Below are 15,155 nucleotides of genomic sequence, written 5' to 3'. Positions count from 1 at the left end.
GTACAGGGAACTCGGTACAGTGCTCTCTGAGGACACTGAGGGGTGGGACTGGTTGAGAGGGGGAGGTATAGGAGGAGGGGTTATATGTACATATTGCTGATTTACTTCCTTGTACAGAAACTAACACAACATTGTAAAGCAACTACACGCCAGTAAAAATAAATAAATAAATAGCAATATCCCCACAGGAAACACTTGTATAAACTTTCTACAAAGAATGTGGTATATAAAAATCCACTCTTTGAAATTTGGTGTTTATTTTATGAATCACTTGCTAAGAAATCTAAATACATTAGCTGTTTACCTTCTTAATTGGTGGACTATGGGGGCTTAAAGGAAGAAGGAAAGGATTCTGTTATATATTCATATAGGGTAGTGGGCTAGGGCAAATGCTTGTTGATGGAATTCAGGAATCTGAGCAGGTTTCAGAGTTTAATACTGATGTGTCAGCTGAATGGAAAAACACTATGTGAAGGAATATTTATTACAAGGGTCATCACCCCTTTATTTACCATTGTGAGTTGAAGAGATGTTCGGAGGGCTATTTTCATTTTTATATGCTATCTTCATTTTTATTAGTTCAGTTCAGATCAGTTGCTCAGTCGTGTCGGACTCGTTGTGACCTCATGTACTACAGCACACCAGGCTTCCCTGTCCATCACCAACTCCCAGAGTTTACTCAAACTCATGTTCATTGAGTCAGTGATGCCATCCCACCATTTCATTCTCTGTTGTCTCCTTCTCCTCCTGCCCTCAATCTTTCCTAGCATCAGAGTTTTTCAAATGAGTCAGCTCTTCGCATCAGGTGGCCAGAGTATTGGAGTTTCAGCTTCAACATCAGTCCTTTCAATGAACATTCCGGACTTATTTTCTTTAGGATGGACTGGTTGGATCTCCTTGCAGTTCCAGGGGCTCTCAAGAGTCTTCTCCAACATCATAGTTCAAAAGCATCAATTCTTAAGCCCTCAGCTTTCTTTATAGTTCAACTCTCACACCCATACATGACTACTGGAAAAACCACAGCCTTGAATAGATGGACCTTTGTTGGCAAACAAATATCTCTGCTTTTTAATATACTGTCTAGATTGATTATAACTTTTCTTCCAAGGAGCAAGCGTCTTTTAATTTCATGGCTGCAATCACCATCTGCAGTAATTTTGGAGTCCCCAAAAATAAAGTCTGTCACTGTCTCCACTGTTTCCCCATCTATTTGCCATGAAGTGATGGGACCAGATCCCATGATCTTAGTTTTCTGAATGTTGAGCTTTAAGCCAAATTTTTCACTCTCCACTTTCACTTTCATCAAAGGCTCTTTAGTTCTTCATTTCTACAATAAGGGCAATGTCATCTGCATATCTGAGGTTATTGATATTTCTCCCAGCAATCTTTATTCCAGCTTGTACTTCATCCAGCCCAGCGTTTCTCATGATGTACTCTGCATATAAGTTAAATAAGCATGATGACAATATACAGCCTTGACATACTCCTTTTCCTATTTGGAACCAGTCTGTTATTCCATGTCCAGTTCTAACTGTTGCTTCTGATCTGCATACAGATATCTCAAGAGGCAGGTCAGGTGGTTTGGTATTCCCATCTCTTTCAGAATTTTCCACAGTTTCTTGTGATCCACACAGTCAAAGGCTTTGGCATAGTCAATAAATCAGAAATAGAAGTTTTTCTGGAACTCTCTTTCTTTTTTGATGATCCAGCAGATGTTGGCAATTTGATCTCTGGTTCCTCTGCCTTTTCTAAAACCAGCTTGAACATCTGGAAGTTCATGGTTCATGTATCGCTGAAGCCTGGCTTGGAGAATTTTGAGCATTACTTTGGTAGCATGTGAGATGAGAGCAAATGTGCAGTAGTTTGAGCATTCATTTATTCTGTGGGATTCAAATGAAAACTGACCTTTCAACTCCTGTGGCCACTGCTGAGTTTTCCAAATTTGCTGGCATATTGAGTGCAGCACTTTCACAGCATCATCTTTTAGGATTTGAAATAACTCAACTGGATTTCCATCACCTCTGCTAGCATTGTTCATAGTGATGCTTACTAAGGACCACTTGACTTCACATTCCAGGATGTCTGGCTCTAGGTGAGAGATCATACCATCGTGATTATCTGGGTTGTGAAGATCTTTTTTGTATAGTTCTTCTGTGTATTCTTGCCACCTCTTCTTAAGATCTTCTGCTTCTGTTTGGTCCATCCCATTTCTGTCCTTTATCGAGCCCATCTTTGCATGAAATGTTCCCTTTGTATCTCTAATTTTCTTGAAGAGATCTCTAGTCTTTCCCGTTCTGTTGTTTTTCTCTATTTCTTTGCATGGATCACTGAGGAAGGCTTTCTTATCTCTCCTTTCTATTATTTGGAACTCTGCATTTAAATGGGTATATCTTTCCTTTTCTCCTTTGCTTTTTGCTTCTCTTCTTTTCACAGCTATTTTTAAGGCCTCCTCAGACAGCCATTTTTCTCTTTTGCATTTCTCTTTCTTGAGTAGGTCTTGCTCCCTGTCTCCTGTACATTGTCACGAGCTTCCATCCATAGTTCATTAGGCACTCTATCAGATCTAGTCCCTTAAATCTATTTCTCACTTCCATTGTATAATCATAACAGATTTTATTTAGGTCATACCTGAATGGTCTAGTGGTTTTCCCTACTTTCATGTCTGAATTTGGCAATAATGAATTCATGATCTGAGCCACAGTCAGCTCCCAATCTTGTTTTTTGCTGACTGTATAAAGTGTCTCCATCTTTGGCTGCAAAGAATATTAATCAGTGTGAGTTTAATGTTGATCATCTGGTGATGTCCATGTGTAGAGTCTTCTCTTGTGTTGTTGGAAGAAGGTATTTGCTATGACCAGTGTATTCTCTTGGCAAAACACCAAGAGCCTTTGCCCTGATTCATTCTGTACTCCAAGGCCAGATTTGCCTGTTACTCCAGGTGTTTCTTGATTTCCTAATTTTGCATTCCAGTCCCCTATAATGAAAAGAACATCTTTTTTTGGGTGTTAATTCTAGAAGGTCCTGTAGGTCTTCATAGAACTGTTCAACTTCCACCTCTTACGCATTTCTGGTCAGAGCATAGACTTGGATTACCGTGATACTGAGTGGTTTGCCTTGGAAATGAACAGAGATCATTCTGTGTTTTTTGAGATTGCATCCAAGTACTGGATTTTGGACTCTTTTGTTGAATATGATGGCTACTCCATTTCTTCTAAGGGATTCCTGCCCACAATAGTAGATATAATGGTCATCTGAGTTAAATTCACCTGTTTCAGTCCATTTTAGTTCACTGATTCCTACAACATCAATGTTCACCTTTATTATCTCCTGTTTGACCCCTTCCAATTTGTCTTGATTCATGGACCTAATATTCCAGGTTCCTATACAATATGGTTCTCTGCAGCACTGGACTTTACTTCCATCACCAGTCATATTCACAACTAGATGTTGTTTTTGCTTTGACTCTGTCCATTTCTTCTAATGGACTCCTGCACACAGTAGTATATACAAAGTTCTTCTGAGTTACATTCACCCATTCCAGTCCATTTTAGTTCGCTGATTCCTAAACTGTCAAATTTTAGGAATTTGATGGCATTCACTCTTGCCATCTCCTGTTTGATTGCTTCCAATTTGCCTGGATTCATGGACCTAACAATCCAGGTTCCTTTGCAATATTGCTCTTTACAGCATCAGACCTTGCTCCCATCACCAGTCACATCCACAACTGGGCGTTGTTTTTGCTTTGGCTCCATCTCTTGATTCTTTCTGAAGTTATTTCTCCACTGTCCTCTAGTAGCATATTGGGTACCTACCAACCTGGGGAGTTCATCTTTCAGGGTCCTATCTTTTTGCCTTTTCATACTGTTCATGAGGTTCTCAAGGCTGGAATACTGAAGGGGTTTCCTGTTTCCTTCTCCAGTGGACCGCATTGTGTCAGAACTCTCCACCATCACCCATCAGTCTTAGGTACTCCTACATGGCATGGCTCATAGTTTCATTGAGTTAGACAAGGCTGTGGTCCATGTAATGAGATTGGTTAGTTTTTTTTGTGATTGTGGCTTTCAGTCTGTTTGCCCTCTGGTGGAGAAGGATAAGAAGCTTATGGAAACTTCCTGATGGGAGAGACTGACTGAGGGGGCATACTGGGTCCTGTTCTGATGGGCAGGACTATGCTCAGTAAATCTTTAATCCAATTTTCTGTTGATGGGTGGAGCTGTGTTCCCTCCCTGCTACTTACCTTGGGCCAAACTATGGTGGAGGTAATAAAGATAAACTATGGTGGAGGTGCATTTTCTTGGCAAAACTCTTTTAGTCTTTGCCCTGCTTAATTCCACATCCCGAGGCCAAATTTGCCTGTTACTCCAGGTGTTTCTTCACTTCCTACTTTTGCATTCCAGTCCCCTATAATGAAAAGGACATCTTTTTTGGGTGTTAGTTCTAAAGGTCTTGAGGTCTTCATAGAACCGTTCAACTTCAGCTTCTTCAGTGTTACTGGTTGGGGCATAGACTTGGGTTACCGTGATATTGAATGGTTTGCGTTGGAAATGGACAGAGATCATTCTGTCATTTTTGAGATTGCATCTAAGTACTGCATTTTGGACTCTTTTGTTGACCATGATGGCTACTCCATTTCTTCTGAGGGATTCCTGCCTACAGTAGTGGATATAATGGCCATCTGAGTTAAATTCACCCATTCCAGTCCATTTTAGTTCACTGATTCCTAGAATGTCGATGTTTACTCTTGCCATCTCCTGTTTGACCACTTCCAATTTGCCTTGATTCATGGACCTGATATTTCAGATTCCTATGCAATATTTCTCTTACAGCGTCAGACCTTGCTTCTATCACCAGTCACATCCACAGCTGGGTATTGTTTTTGCTTAGGCTCCATCCCTTCATTCTTTCTGGAGTTATTTCTCCACTGATCTGTTTCACCTACTGACCTGGGGAGTTCCTCTTTGAGTATCTTATCATTTTGCCTTTTCATACTGTTCATGGGGTTCTCAAGGCAAGAATACTGAAGTGGTTTTCCATTCCCTTCTCCAGTGGACCACATTGTGTCAGCAAACACCCTCTTCCAACAACACAAGAGAAGACTCTACACATGGACATCACCAGATGGTCAACACCAAAATCAGATTGATTATATTCTTTGCAGCCAAAGATGGAAAAGTTCTATACAGTCAACAAAAATAAGACCAGGAGCTGACTGTGGCTCAGATTGTGAACTCCTTATTGCCAAATTCAGACTTAATTGAAGAAAGTAGGGAAAACTGCTAGACCATTCAGGTATGACCTAAATCAAATCCCTTATGGTTATACAGGGGAAGTGAGAAAAGATTTAAGGGACTAGATATCAAAGATAGAGTGCCTGATGAGCTATGGTCGGAGGTTCATGACATTGTACAGGAGACAGGGATCAAGATCATCCCCATGGAAAAGAAATGCAAAAAAGAAAAATGACTGTCTGAGGAGGCCTTACAAACAGCTGTGAAAAGAAGAGAAGCAAAAAGCAAAGGAGAAAAGGAAAGATACAAGCATCTGAATGCAAAGTTCCAAAGAATAGCAAGGAGAGATAAGAAAGCCTTCTTCAGAGATCAATGCAAAGAAATAGAGGAAAACAACAGAATGGGAAAGACTAGAGATCTCTTCAAGAATATTAGAGATACCAAGGGAACATTTCTTGCAAAGATGGGCTCGATAAAGGACAGAAATGGTCTGGACCTAACATAAGCAGAAGATATTATGAAGTGACAAGAATACACAGAGGAACTGTACAAAAAAGATCTTCACAACCCAATTAATCACGATAGTGTGATCACTCACCTAGAGCCAGACATCCTGGAATGTGAAGGCAAGTGGACCTTAGGAAGCATCACTATGAACAAAGCTAGTGGAGGTGATGGAATTCTAGTTGAGCTATTTCAAATCCAAAAAGATGATGCTGTGAAAGTGCTGCACTCAATATGCCAGCAAACTTGGAAAACTCAGCAATGGCCACAGGACTTGAAAAGGTCAGTTTTCATTCCAATCCCTAAGAAAGGCAATGCCAAGGAATGCTCAAACTACCGCACAATTGCACTCATCTCACACGCTAGTAAAATAATGCTCAAAATTCTCCAAGCCAGGCTTCAGCAATACATGAACCATGAACTTCCAGATGTTCAAGCTAGTTTTAGAAAAGGCAGAGGAACCAGAGATCAAATTGCTAACATCCGCTGGATCATGGAAAAAGCAAGAGAGTTCCAGAAAAATGTCTGTTTCTTCTTTATTGACTATGCCAAAGCCTTTAACTGTGCAGATCACAATAAACTGTGGAAAATTCTGAAAGAGATGGCAATACCACACCACCTGACCTGCCTCTTGAGAAACCTACATGCAGGTCAGGAAGCAACAGCTAGAACTGGGCATGGAACAACAGACTGGTTCCAAATAGGAAAAGGAGTACATCAAAGCTGTATATTGTCACCCTGCTTATTTAACTTATATGCAGAGTATATCATGAGAAACTCTGGGCTGGAAGAAGCACAAGCTGGAATCAAGATTGCCAAGAGAAATATCAATCACCTCAGATATGCAGATGACACCACCCTTATGGCAGATAGTGAAGAGGAACTAAAAAGCCTCTTGATGAAAGTGAAGGACAAGAGTGAAAAAGTTGACTTAAAGCTCAACATTCAGAAAATGAAGATTATGACATCCAGTCCCATCACTTCATGGGAAATAGATGGGGAAACAGTGGAAACAGTGTCAGACTTTATTTTTTTTGGTCTCAAAATCACTGCAGATGGTGATTGCAGCCATGAAATTAAAAGATGCTTACTCCTTGGAAGGAAAGTTTTGACCGAGTTAGATAGCATGGAAAATAGAGATATTACTTTGCCAACAAAGGTCTGTCTAGTCAAGGCTGTGGTTTTCTAGTAGTCATGTATGGATATGAGAGTTGGACTGTGAAGAAAGCGGAGCACCAAAGAATTGATGCTTTTGAACTGCGGTGCTGGAGAAGGCTTTAGAGAGTCCCTTGGACTGCAAGGAGATCCAACCAGTCTATCCTAAAGGAGATCAGTCTTGGGTGTTCTTTGGGAGGAGTGATGCTAAGGCTGAACCTCCAATACTTTTGCCACCTCATACAAAGAGTTGGCTCATTGGAAAAACCCTGATGCTGGGAGGGATTGGGGGCATGAGGATAAGGGGATGACAGAGGATGAGATATCTGGATGGCATTACTGACTTGATGGACATGAGTCTGAGTGAACTCTGGGAGTTGGTGATGGACAGGGAGGCCTGGCCTGCTGCTGTTCATGGGGTTGCATAGAGTCAGACACGACTGAGAGAATGAACTGAACTGAACTGAATGAATATAATGGTGACTTCCCTCAAAAGATCCCATGCATGTAATGCTACAGACCGTGCCCCCAACCCTGCTGCAGGCCACCACCGACCCACACCTTCAGAGGAGACCCCCGGACTCCCATAGGCAAGTCTCCTGTGGGGTCCCTGTTCCTTCCTCCTTGGTCCTGGTGCACAAGGTTCTGTTGTGCCCTCCACGAGTCTATTTCCCAGTCCTGTGTAAGTTCTGGCAGCTCTATGGTGGGGTTAATGGTGACCTCCTCCAAGAGGACTTATGCCATACCCACACGCAGAGCCCCTGTCCCTGCGGCAGACTACTGCTGACCCATACCTCCACAGGAGACACTCAAACACAGTTCTGTCTCAGTCTCTGTGGGGACCCTGGGTCCTGGTGTGCACAAGGTTCATGTGAGCCCTCTGAGCATCTCTGGCGGGAATGGGGTTTGATTCTAAACGTGAATTTGCCCCTTCTGCTGTCTTGCTGGGGCTGCTCCTTTGCCTAAGACATGGGGCATCTCCTCACAGCTGCTCCAGTGCCTACCGTCTTACTAGGTTTTCTCTGACCTTGGATGTGGATCTCCTCATGGCTGCTCCTTCTGACTTTTTATGTGGTTTTATATGCATAGTGATGCTCATTTATCATTGATAAAAAAATTTAAATGATAATATTTATTTACAAATGCTTTGTGTTTCCTTAAAACATTTAGTGAGAGGTTAGTTGCTTGTTCAGATTATCTATAAATTATTATTTAGGTTATAATTATCTCTTGTCAAATATAATAGTTTCTTGCTGTTTCTTGAATAGCAATAGTTTGCAAACTAACTGTTAGTTGCAAACAATTAAGTTGTCTGTTTGCAAGTTAATATAATCCTTCTGTACTCTTTAAAACTACTTGGACCTAGAAATTGCTATGTTATTTTTTAATTTATTTTATTTTTATTAATTTTGACTGGAGTATAGTTGCTTTACAATGTCGTGTGAGATTTTGCTCTACAACAAAGTGCCATTAGTCATACGTACATTACACACATGTCCCCATTTTTTTAATTTCCTTTTCATTTAGGTCACCACTGAGTAGAATTTTCTGTGCTATAAAAGTAGGTTCTCAGGTAGCTATTTTACATATAAGTAAATTTTCATGTAAATTTACTGTTTACAAGGAAATGGTAAGTCATTTCTCCTGTAACTCTTCCTTATCATGCTGATATCTAAAACTGAAGTATGCTTTGATTGTGGAATATGTAACTAGTAGGATTTGAAATGTGGCAAAGGGAAGAAGATCAACTATTTTTCATAATTATCTTTCTTTTTGTTTTTAAAAAGTGTTTAATAATTAAAGTTTTTTTTTTTAAGTTTTATTTATTGGCCATGCTGTGTCTTCATCACTGTGTGGACTTTCTCTAGTTGCCAAGGGCAGAGTCTACTCTAATTGCGACGTGCAGGTTTCTCATTACATGCCTTCTCTTGTTTCAGAGCATGGGCTCTAGGGTGTGTGGACTTCAGCAGATGCAGCCAGTGGGCTTTAGTAGTTGTGGTCCCTACAGTCTAGAGCACAAGCTAAATAGTTATGGAGCACAGGCTCAGCTGCTCTGAGACATGTGGGATTCACCTGGGTCAGGGGCTGAATCCATGTCTCCTGCATTGGCAGATGGACTCTCCAACACTGAACTACCAAGAGAGCCCTGTAATTATCTTTCTTGTGAGTTTTTATTAGAACTTGTAAGTGAATTAGGAAAGCCTGGAATGAAACTGTAATTTATATAAGACTTTCCTCCCTGTGCTGTTTCTATTTAGTGAGAGGAAAATAGTGATTTTCATATTCTTCTTTATAAATATTTTGTGACAGCATCAAGTTCTTATACAACCCATTTCATATGTATATTCACATATATATGCATTTATATATATAAATGTATTATATAGTCTACATGTATAAATTTTATATAAATCTTATTTATAGAATAAAATACATAATATTTTATAAACTGTCTTCCATGCTTTAACATCATTGAGGATAAGGCAGAGATCTTGTGCTGAGTGATGTTTCTTTATTTCAGGGTTAACTGTATCTACCATCCTTTCTGGCATCACAAGGTCTCTGTTGATATTCTACGTCCTTGTTAATTCTTCACAAACTTTGCATAACAAAATGTTGAGGTCCATTTTGAGAGCTCCAGTATTGTTCTTCTATAGAAATCCAATAGGTAAGTCAGACACCAGGTTTCTCAGTGAATATGTCTTGTTAACACATTTAGTTCCTGATTACATTTGATATTTGAAAATGGAAGAGATGCTTAGAAGAAAATCACCGTTCATTTTCTATGAAAAGCTTCACTAATATTTTTTCCTACCAGAGAAAATCTGCATAGGAGTATGCAACCTTTTATTCCAATTTGTGTGTGTCTATAAAGATAAATGAATGTTTACTTTGCAGGATGATTTATGAATCCATTTGTAAGACATACAAAGCACCCAAGATATGATGCAAATGTGTTGAAATAATTTTGACTAGTTGTTGAAATGTTCCTATGTTAATAATGTTAAGCTAACTAGGAAGGACCTTCTTTCAGGAACATCTCTATAGGAGACAGGCTGTGTGTTTCTCTTTTTCATTGCTCATCCATTTCTGGGATCACAGAGGTCTGGCATGTGCTCATATTTTGAGGTTTACCTAAGTGGTAGTGGAAAATTGATTAAAACACAAGATCAGTTAAATGTATACATCGTCTTCAATAAAGTCAGCTCTCTAGTTTTATAATGAACTTCTGGTTACATTTAAGAGGCTTTGTGGTACATAGCAGGTGGATCTTCAGTATTAAGTAACAGTGTCCCTGATGGTTTCCCAGTGGTTGTTTCCTCTACTTTGAGGCCTTTGACCTGTATTGCTTCAGAAGACAGCCTCCTGACCTGGGTTTCTGCGAAGAGTTAGTTCTTTAGTGAACATGCCCACTCTGTTCAGTTGGTTACACTTGTGCTGAGGCCCAGGGGGCTTTGTTCTCTCACAGGTGATGATTGACAGGGCCTGTCGAGGCAGGGATGTGACTGGAGGGAGGACAAGTGTAGCCTCAGCCTGGTCATCAACTAGTCATGTGACTGAGGCCAAAGCAGGTAGATTCTACTGGCCAGGCAAATCTCCAGGCAGGATGTTGTCATGGTCTTAAGTGTGGACTCTGGAACCAGCTGGCTGGGTTCAGTCCTGTTGCTAGTTAGCTAATAGTAATAGTTACTATGGTAATACTTCTGTGCTAGTTATTTAATTTCTCTGTGTCTTGATTTTCTTACCTGTACAATGAGGATACTGTTCACACACTAATATCTTGGTATTGTGGGCATTAAGCAGGTTAACAATTCGCAGCACTTAGCACATAGGCGGTGCCTAATGAACCTTAGTGAGATGACGACGTGGTGTCTGGGAACTTCTCTCCTGTGAAATGGGAATAACCACTGCCCTTTCTGTTCCACAAGACTGTTGTGAGGATTAAATAAGAATGTTGAGGGCAGCATCTTGTGTAGATTTATTCAGTGCACGTTTTTTAGTCCAGGCAGTGAGCAGAGCACAGGATGGTAAACTGCAGAGGCCCACACAGTTCTCATCTTATTATGAAGCCAGAGTGAGGAAGGGATTGGAGGAGTTCATGCTATTATGGGTGTGAAGTTGCTCCACTTTGCCTGTTAATGTGAAAACTAGTCATAAAGTTGAGAGCATTAAGTGGGAGTGAATTTCTGTTCTCACAGCCTCTGAGTGTTCATGACCACAGTTAACCAGGCTCTTTATATTCAAGACCTGTAGGCTTCTCCAGATGCTGACTTATTTATTATTCAAGGATTTGGGATCAAGTTTAAATCCTGAAGGCCACTAATCTTAGAACAGTCAGCACACTATATTTATCTTGTGTCCCCCTCCTGTATCTCTTAGCATGACTTTATTCAGTCAAGAAAATAGAAGCCCAAATAAGTACTGCAAAGATAGGCCTGCTTTGCCCAAAAGGCTTAGGGGCTGTAAATTACTTACTCTTTTAGTGGTATATTAAATTGAACTCTCCTATCTTTTATTTTCAAAAGTGGAATTTGTAATGTCCCCTGCATTGGCAAGCAGATTCTTCTCCACTGTATCACCAGGGAAGTCCCTAAATACATGTGCTTTAAAATTATTGTTTTGATTTGTTCATGTATTGTTTCCCTTAAGGTTCCTATATGAGGAAGTGAGTATTTTCTTGTATCTTGTTCTTGCAGGAAGGATTTTAAATTGCTTCTCGAAAGACATTGGGCATATGGATGACTTGCTGCCCCTGATATTTCAAGATTTCATCCAGGTAATGTATCAGTCCTGCCAGAATTCTCGCAGGAAGGAGCAGAATACCTGTTTATCAAGGCCTTCTCACAGGGGCTTGAGGGTGGGCTTTCAGCCTGGTGTTGTGCCCTGTTACCTTCAGTAAAGGTTATATTTATGAGAGAAAGGTGCAGTTTGGGAGGCTGAGCTAACATGAGGAACACCTGGGGCAGGAGTGGCTACACAGTCTTGTCAAGGTTGGTCTGAAGCAGTGACATGCTGGGTAAGTGGTTCTCCCTCTGCCTTCCAGGTTTCTGGTGTGGATTCCCTTACTGTGAGCACATTTCATAATAGGGGAAAAAAATCACCTCTCATGGAAAGATAGCCTAGATGAACTAAATTATGCATTGTATTGGGCTTCCCAGGTGGCTCAGAGTTAAAGAATTCACTTGCCAGTGCAGGAGACACAAGAAACAAGAGTTCAATCCTTGGGTCAAGAAGATCTCCTGGAGAAGGAAATGGCAAGCCACTCCAGTATTCTTGCCTGGAAAATTCCATGGGCAGAGGAGCCTGGTGGGCTACAGTTCACGGGGTTGCAGTCAGACATGCACAAGGCACTGAATTACCACAGAGGACAGATATTTACTGCACTAGTTTATTTGGATAAAGCCAGCTGTGGTTACTTACAAAGAAAAAATTGGTAAAAATAAGGTGAAAATACTACTTTAACAAGGACAGTGTTGTTTAGTTGCTAAAGTGTGTCTGACTGCTTTGTGACCCCATGGACTATAGCCCAGGGAAATGCAGCAGAGATCTGACTGCAGACAGTGTCAACTGTGGGCATGGCTTCAACAGTTACCAGTGTGAACTACACTGAGACTCAGAAGCAGAGGACTTTTACTGCAAAGAGGTCTGATTTTTTTTCTATTCTGCAGACTTATTTTATAAATGTGCCCTTCTGGGTTTAACTGCATAATTTATCCTCAGAAATGATTTTTCCCTGAAAACAGTGTCACATTTTAACAATGACTGTGAATTTCTTTGAAAAGATTTTGTGACTGGTTCTGTTTCTTTGCTATGGCAAGGTAGGCCAACTTGGGTTTCTGCCATGTGCTTACATGGTTAGTTAGTGGTCATAGACAGATTGCCACATGTTTTTTACATGTCATATAAAGGGACAGGGATAGATGCTACCTGATTTCAGTAGGAAACATTCTCATTAATGAGGAGGGAAAATTCCAGTCTCGCTGATTTCCCATCCCAGCTCTGCCACCTGTAGTTAAATTATCTTGAAGTTGAAGGTGGAGGTGTCCTGTAGCTCATTGGAAGTAAGAGTTTGGTGTTTGAGGGGAAGACCTCAGATGAGCATGGAGCCTGTGTACCCTTCACTGAGCAGGTAGTAGCTGAAACTCTGAAGATGACAAGATTGCCCAGAGAGAAGGAAGCATTTTAGGGGCCAGTATAAGAAGACTCGATATCAGAGAGAAAGCAAAGAGAGAAAAGGGGAGGAGAGGAGACACACAGTGAATAGCAAGGGAGAAAGAAGGAAGTAGGTTGGGGAATCAAGGAAGGACAGATCTGCTCAGTGCAAACGAGAAGGTGAGTCTGTGAAAACTTGTTGGTTGATTTGGAATCAGGAGGTGTTGGTGACCTGAGAAGCAGGTTTCAGATGTGAGGAGGTGAGAGTGCAAAGGGCTGAGAATCCAGGAGGTGTGGAGGGAGTTGAGGTGAAGACAGGCTACTCCTGGAAGGAGTTTGAATGAAGCAGGAGAGAGGCCCATCTGGAATGCAGGGTTGAGGAGGTATTGCTGGGTGTTGGGGTGTACAGTTTGTGAGTTGCGTGTGTGTGTGAGGTGGTGGGTGGTATTTCTCTCCCTCCTTCCCTTCAACAGTGATTAGAGTTGAGGTCCTGAAGAACAAGGGTGAGCCAAACCCCTCCTCTCATGGGTGGTCTCCTCCAGCTTCCCTTCAGGAGGGAGACATCCAGAGATTCACCCCTTGCTGCTTTTGGAATCCTAATTGTGGGAGCTCTGTGGAGGAAGGCAAACTGGATGTGGGGGCTGGAGGCAGTTAGGGAGCCTGGTCCAGGAGGTGGGCGGAGCTTCTAGGAGGTGACCTTTGATCCCAGATGAAAAGAAAAGGCTGCTGTGGATGGTGGGGCTGGAGGTGCTGCTGGAAGCAGGGTTCCTATGTGGGAACCTATCTTTCTCTCCCTTCACCAGCTGAGAGGAGGGAAAGAAAGGGGCTGGAAGGGGGTTGTTCAATTTTGTTTTAAAGGACGTAGTTTGTGCCAAGTGTTTTCCACTCATTTTTGATGATTCTGCTTATCCTTGGTGTATTTGATAAACCTTGGAAGATTCTTGATCATTTTTATTTTTATTACTTCTAAAGTGTTTATTTCATATACTTTTCCTCATTTAATTCTTTCTCATTCCCTTAAATGATATCTCAGATAACTTATTTAATATTTTGTAATAGTGCTGCCAAGTGTGGCTAAGGGAAACCCTGAATTCTGAGTAGTGGTCTGCACTGCAGGACAGTCCATCCACTCAGACAATGCCACTCAGAGACCACATCCCACTAGAGGGCGATCATGCGTGTGTGCACCATCCTGTGCACTGACTCTCACAGCTGCCACAGAAGTTGCCTGTTCAGTCACAGTATAGTTGTTGGGCAGATTGGAGCTGTTCACCATTTTAAAAAGGGTGAAGGAAAAGCAGCCTAAAAAAATCAATTTATGTAGTGTGATTCCACCTGATAATCATTTATGATGTTGACAGTTTTAAAGTACAGTGGCGTGGGAAGCCCTGCAGTCTCCCTTTCCAAGCTTGAATCCCAGCTCTCCTTCCTGTCTGTACCCCCAAAAGCCAGTCTCTTCTCAGTAAAATAGACAAAATACTACCAACTCCATAAATGTTGTGGGAAGACAAAATGAAGTTGTTTTAATATTATTCTTTTCATAACATCTAAATGCATGTTGAGCACTAAGTAGTAGGTAGTTATTTTTAAAACACCGTTATGTATTTTTAAGTGAGAAAAGTTGTCTGATGACACCAGCATTATGTTGCATTAAATTTATTGTCAGACATAGTTTCCAGGCCTGTAAATACCTTCTCATGTGTTTGTATTACAGAGATTCTAGGTTTGTAATTCTTGAAGATCTTAAGGGACACTTTCTTATGTAGACTCACAGAATTAAAATCAGTTGTTTTCAAAACTGACCATTGGGCACTAAATATTTCAAATTAACATAATTTTCATACAATTTTCCAATGTCCCAAATAACATTGAGTAAGGAGTCTCAATTATGCACTGCTTTTGACATTGAAATCATCACCTCCAAGAAGTCTTCCTACAAATAAAACAAGTGAAAATGAAGGTAAGATATGGAAATTAAATTTAGGCATTTTAATTATCCTTCAATTAAAAATAAATAAATTTTAAAATACCAAAAATATCACTTATTAAATTTCAAAAAAAAAAGGGGGACTTCTGTGAGCATCAGAAGTTGCATACAGCTGCCCTCAGCAAAAT

The 15,155-nt window shown here is 40.8% G+C and overlaps 1 protein-coding gene across 2 annotated transcripts in view; it reads left to right on the top strand.

Annotated features, from left to right (window-relative positions):
- The window catches only part of LOC138446671 (ATP-binding cassette sub-family C member 4-like), a 174,667-nt gene that overhangs the window by 83,132 nt on the left and 76,380 nt on the right, over positions 1-15,155 (top strand). For both annotated transcript variants that reach the window (XM_069601903.1, XM_069601902.1), the window contains 2 exons: positions 9,409-9,555; positions 11,585-11,664. In XM_069601903.1, coding sequence (XP_069458004.1) covers positions 9,409-9,555; positions 11,585-11,664 — 227 coding nt within the window. The remainder of the gene's footprint in view (positions 1-9,408; positions 9,556-11,584; positions 11,665-15,155) is intronic.

The sequence above is a fragment of the Ovis canadensis genome, chromosome 10 (genome assembly GCF_042477335.2).
Source record: "Ovis canadensis isolate MfBH-ARS-UI-01 breed Bighorn chromosome 10, ARS-UI_OviCan_v2, whole genome shotgun sequence".
NCBI classification, from domain to species: Eukaryota; Metazoa; Chordata; class Mammalia; order Artiodactyla; family Bovidae; genus Ovis; species Ovis canadensis.
The sequence above is the reverse complement of the archived record's forward strand: the minus strand, read 5'-3'. Positions and strand labels throughout refer to the sequence as shown.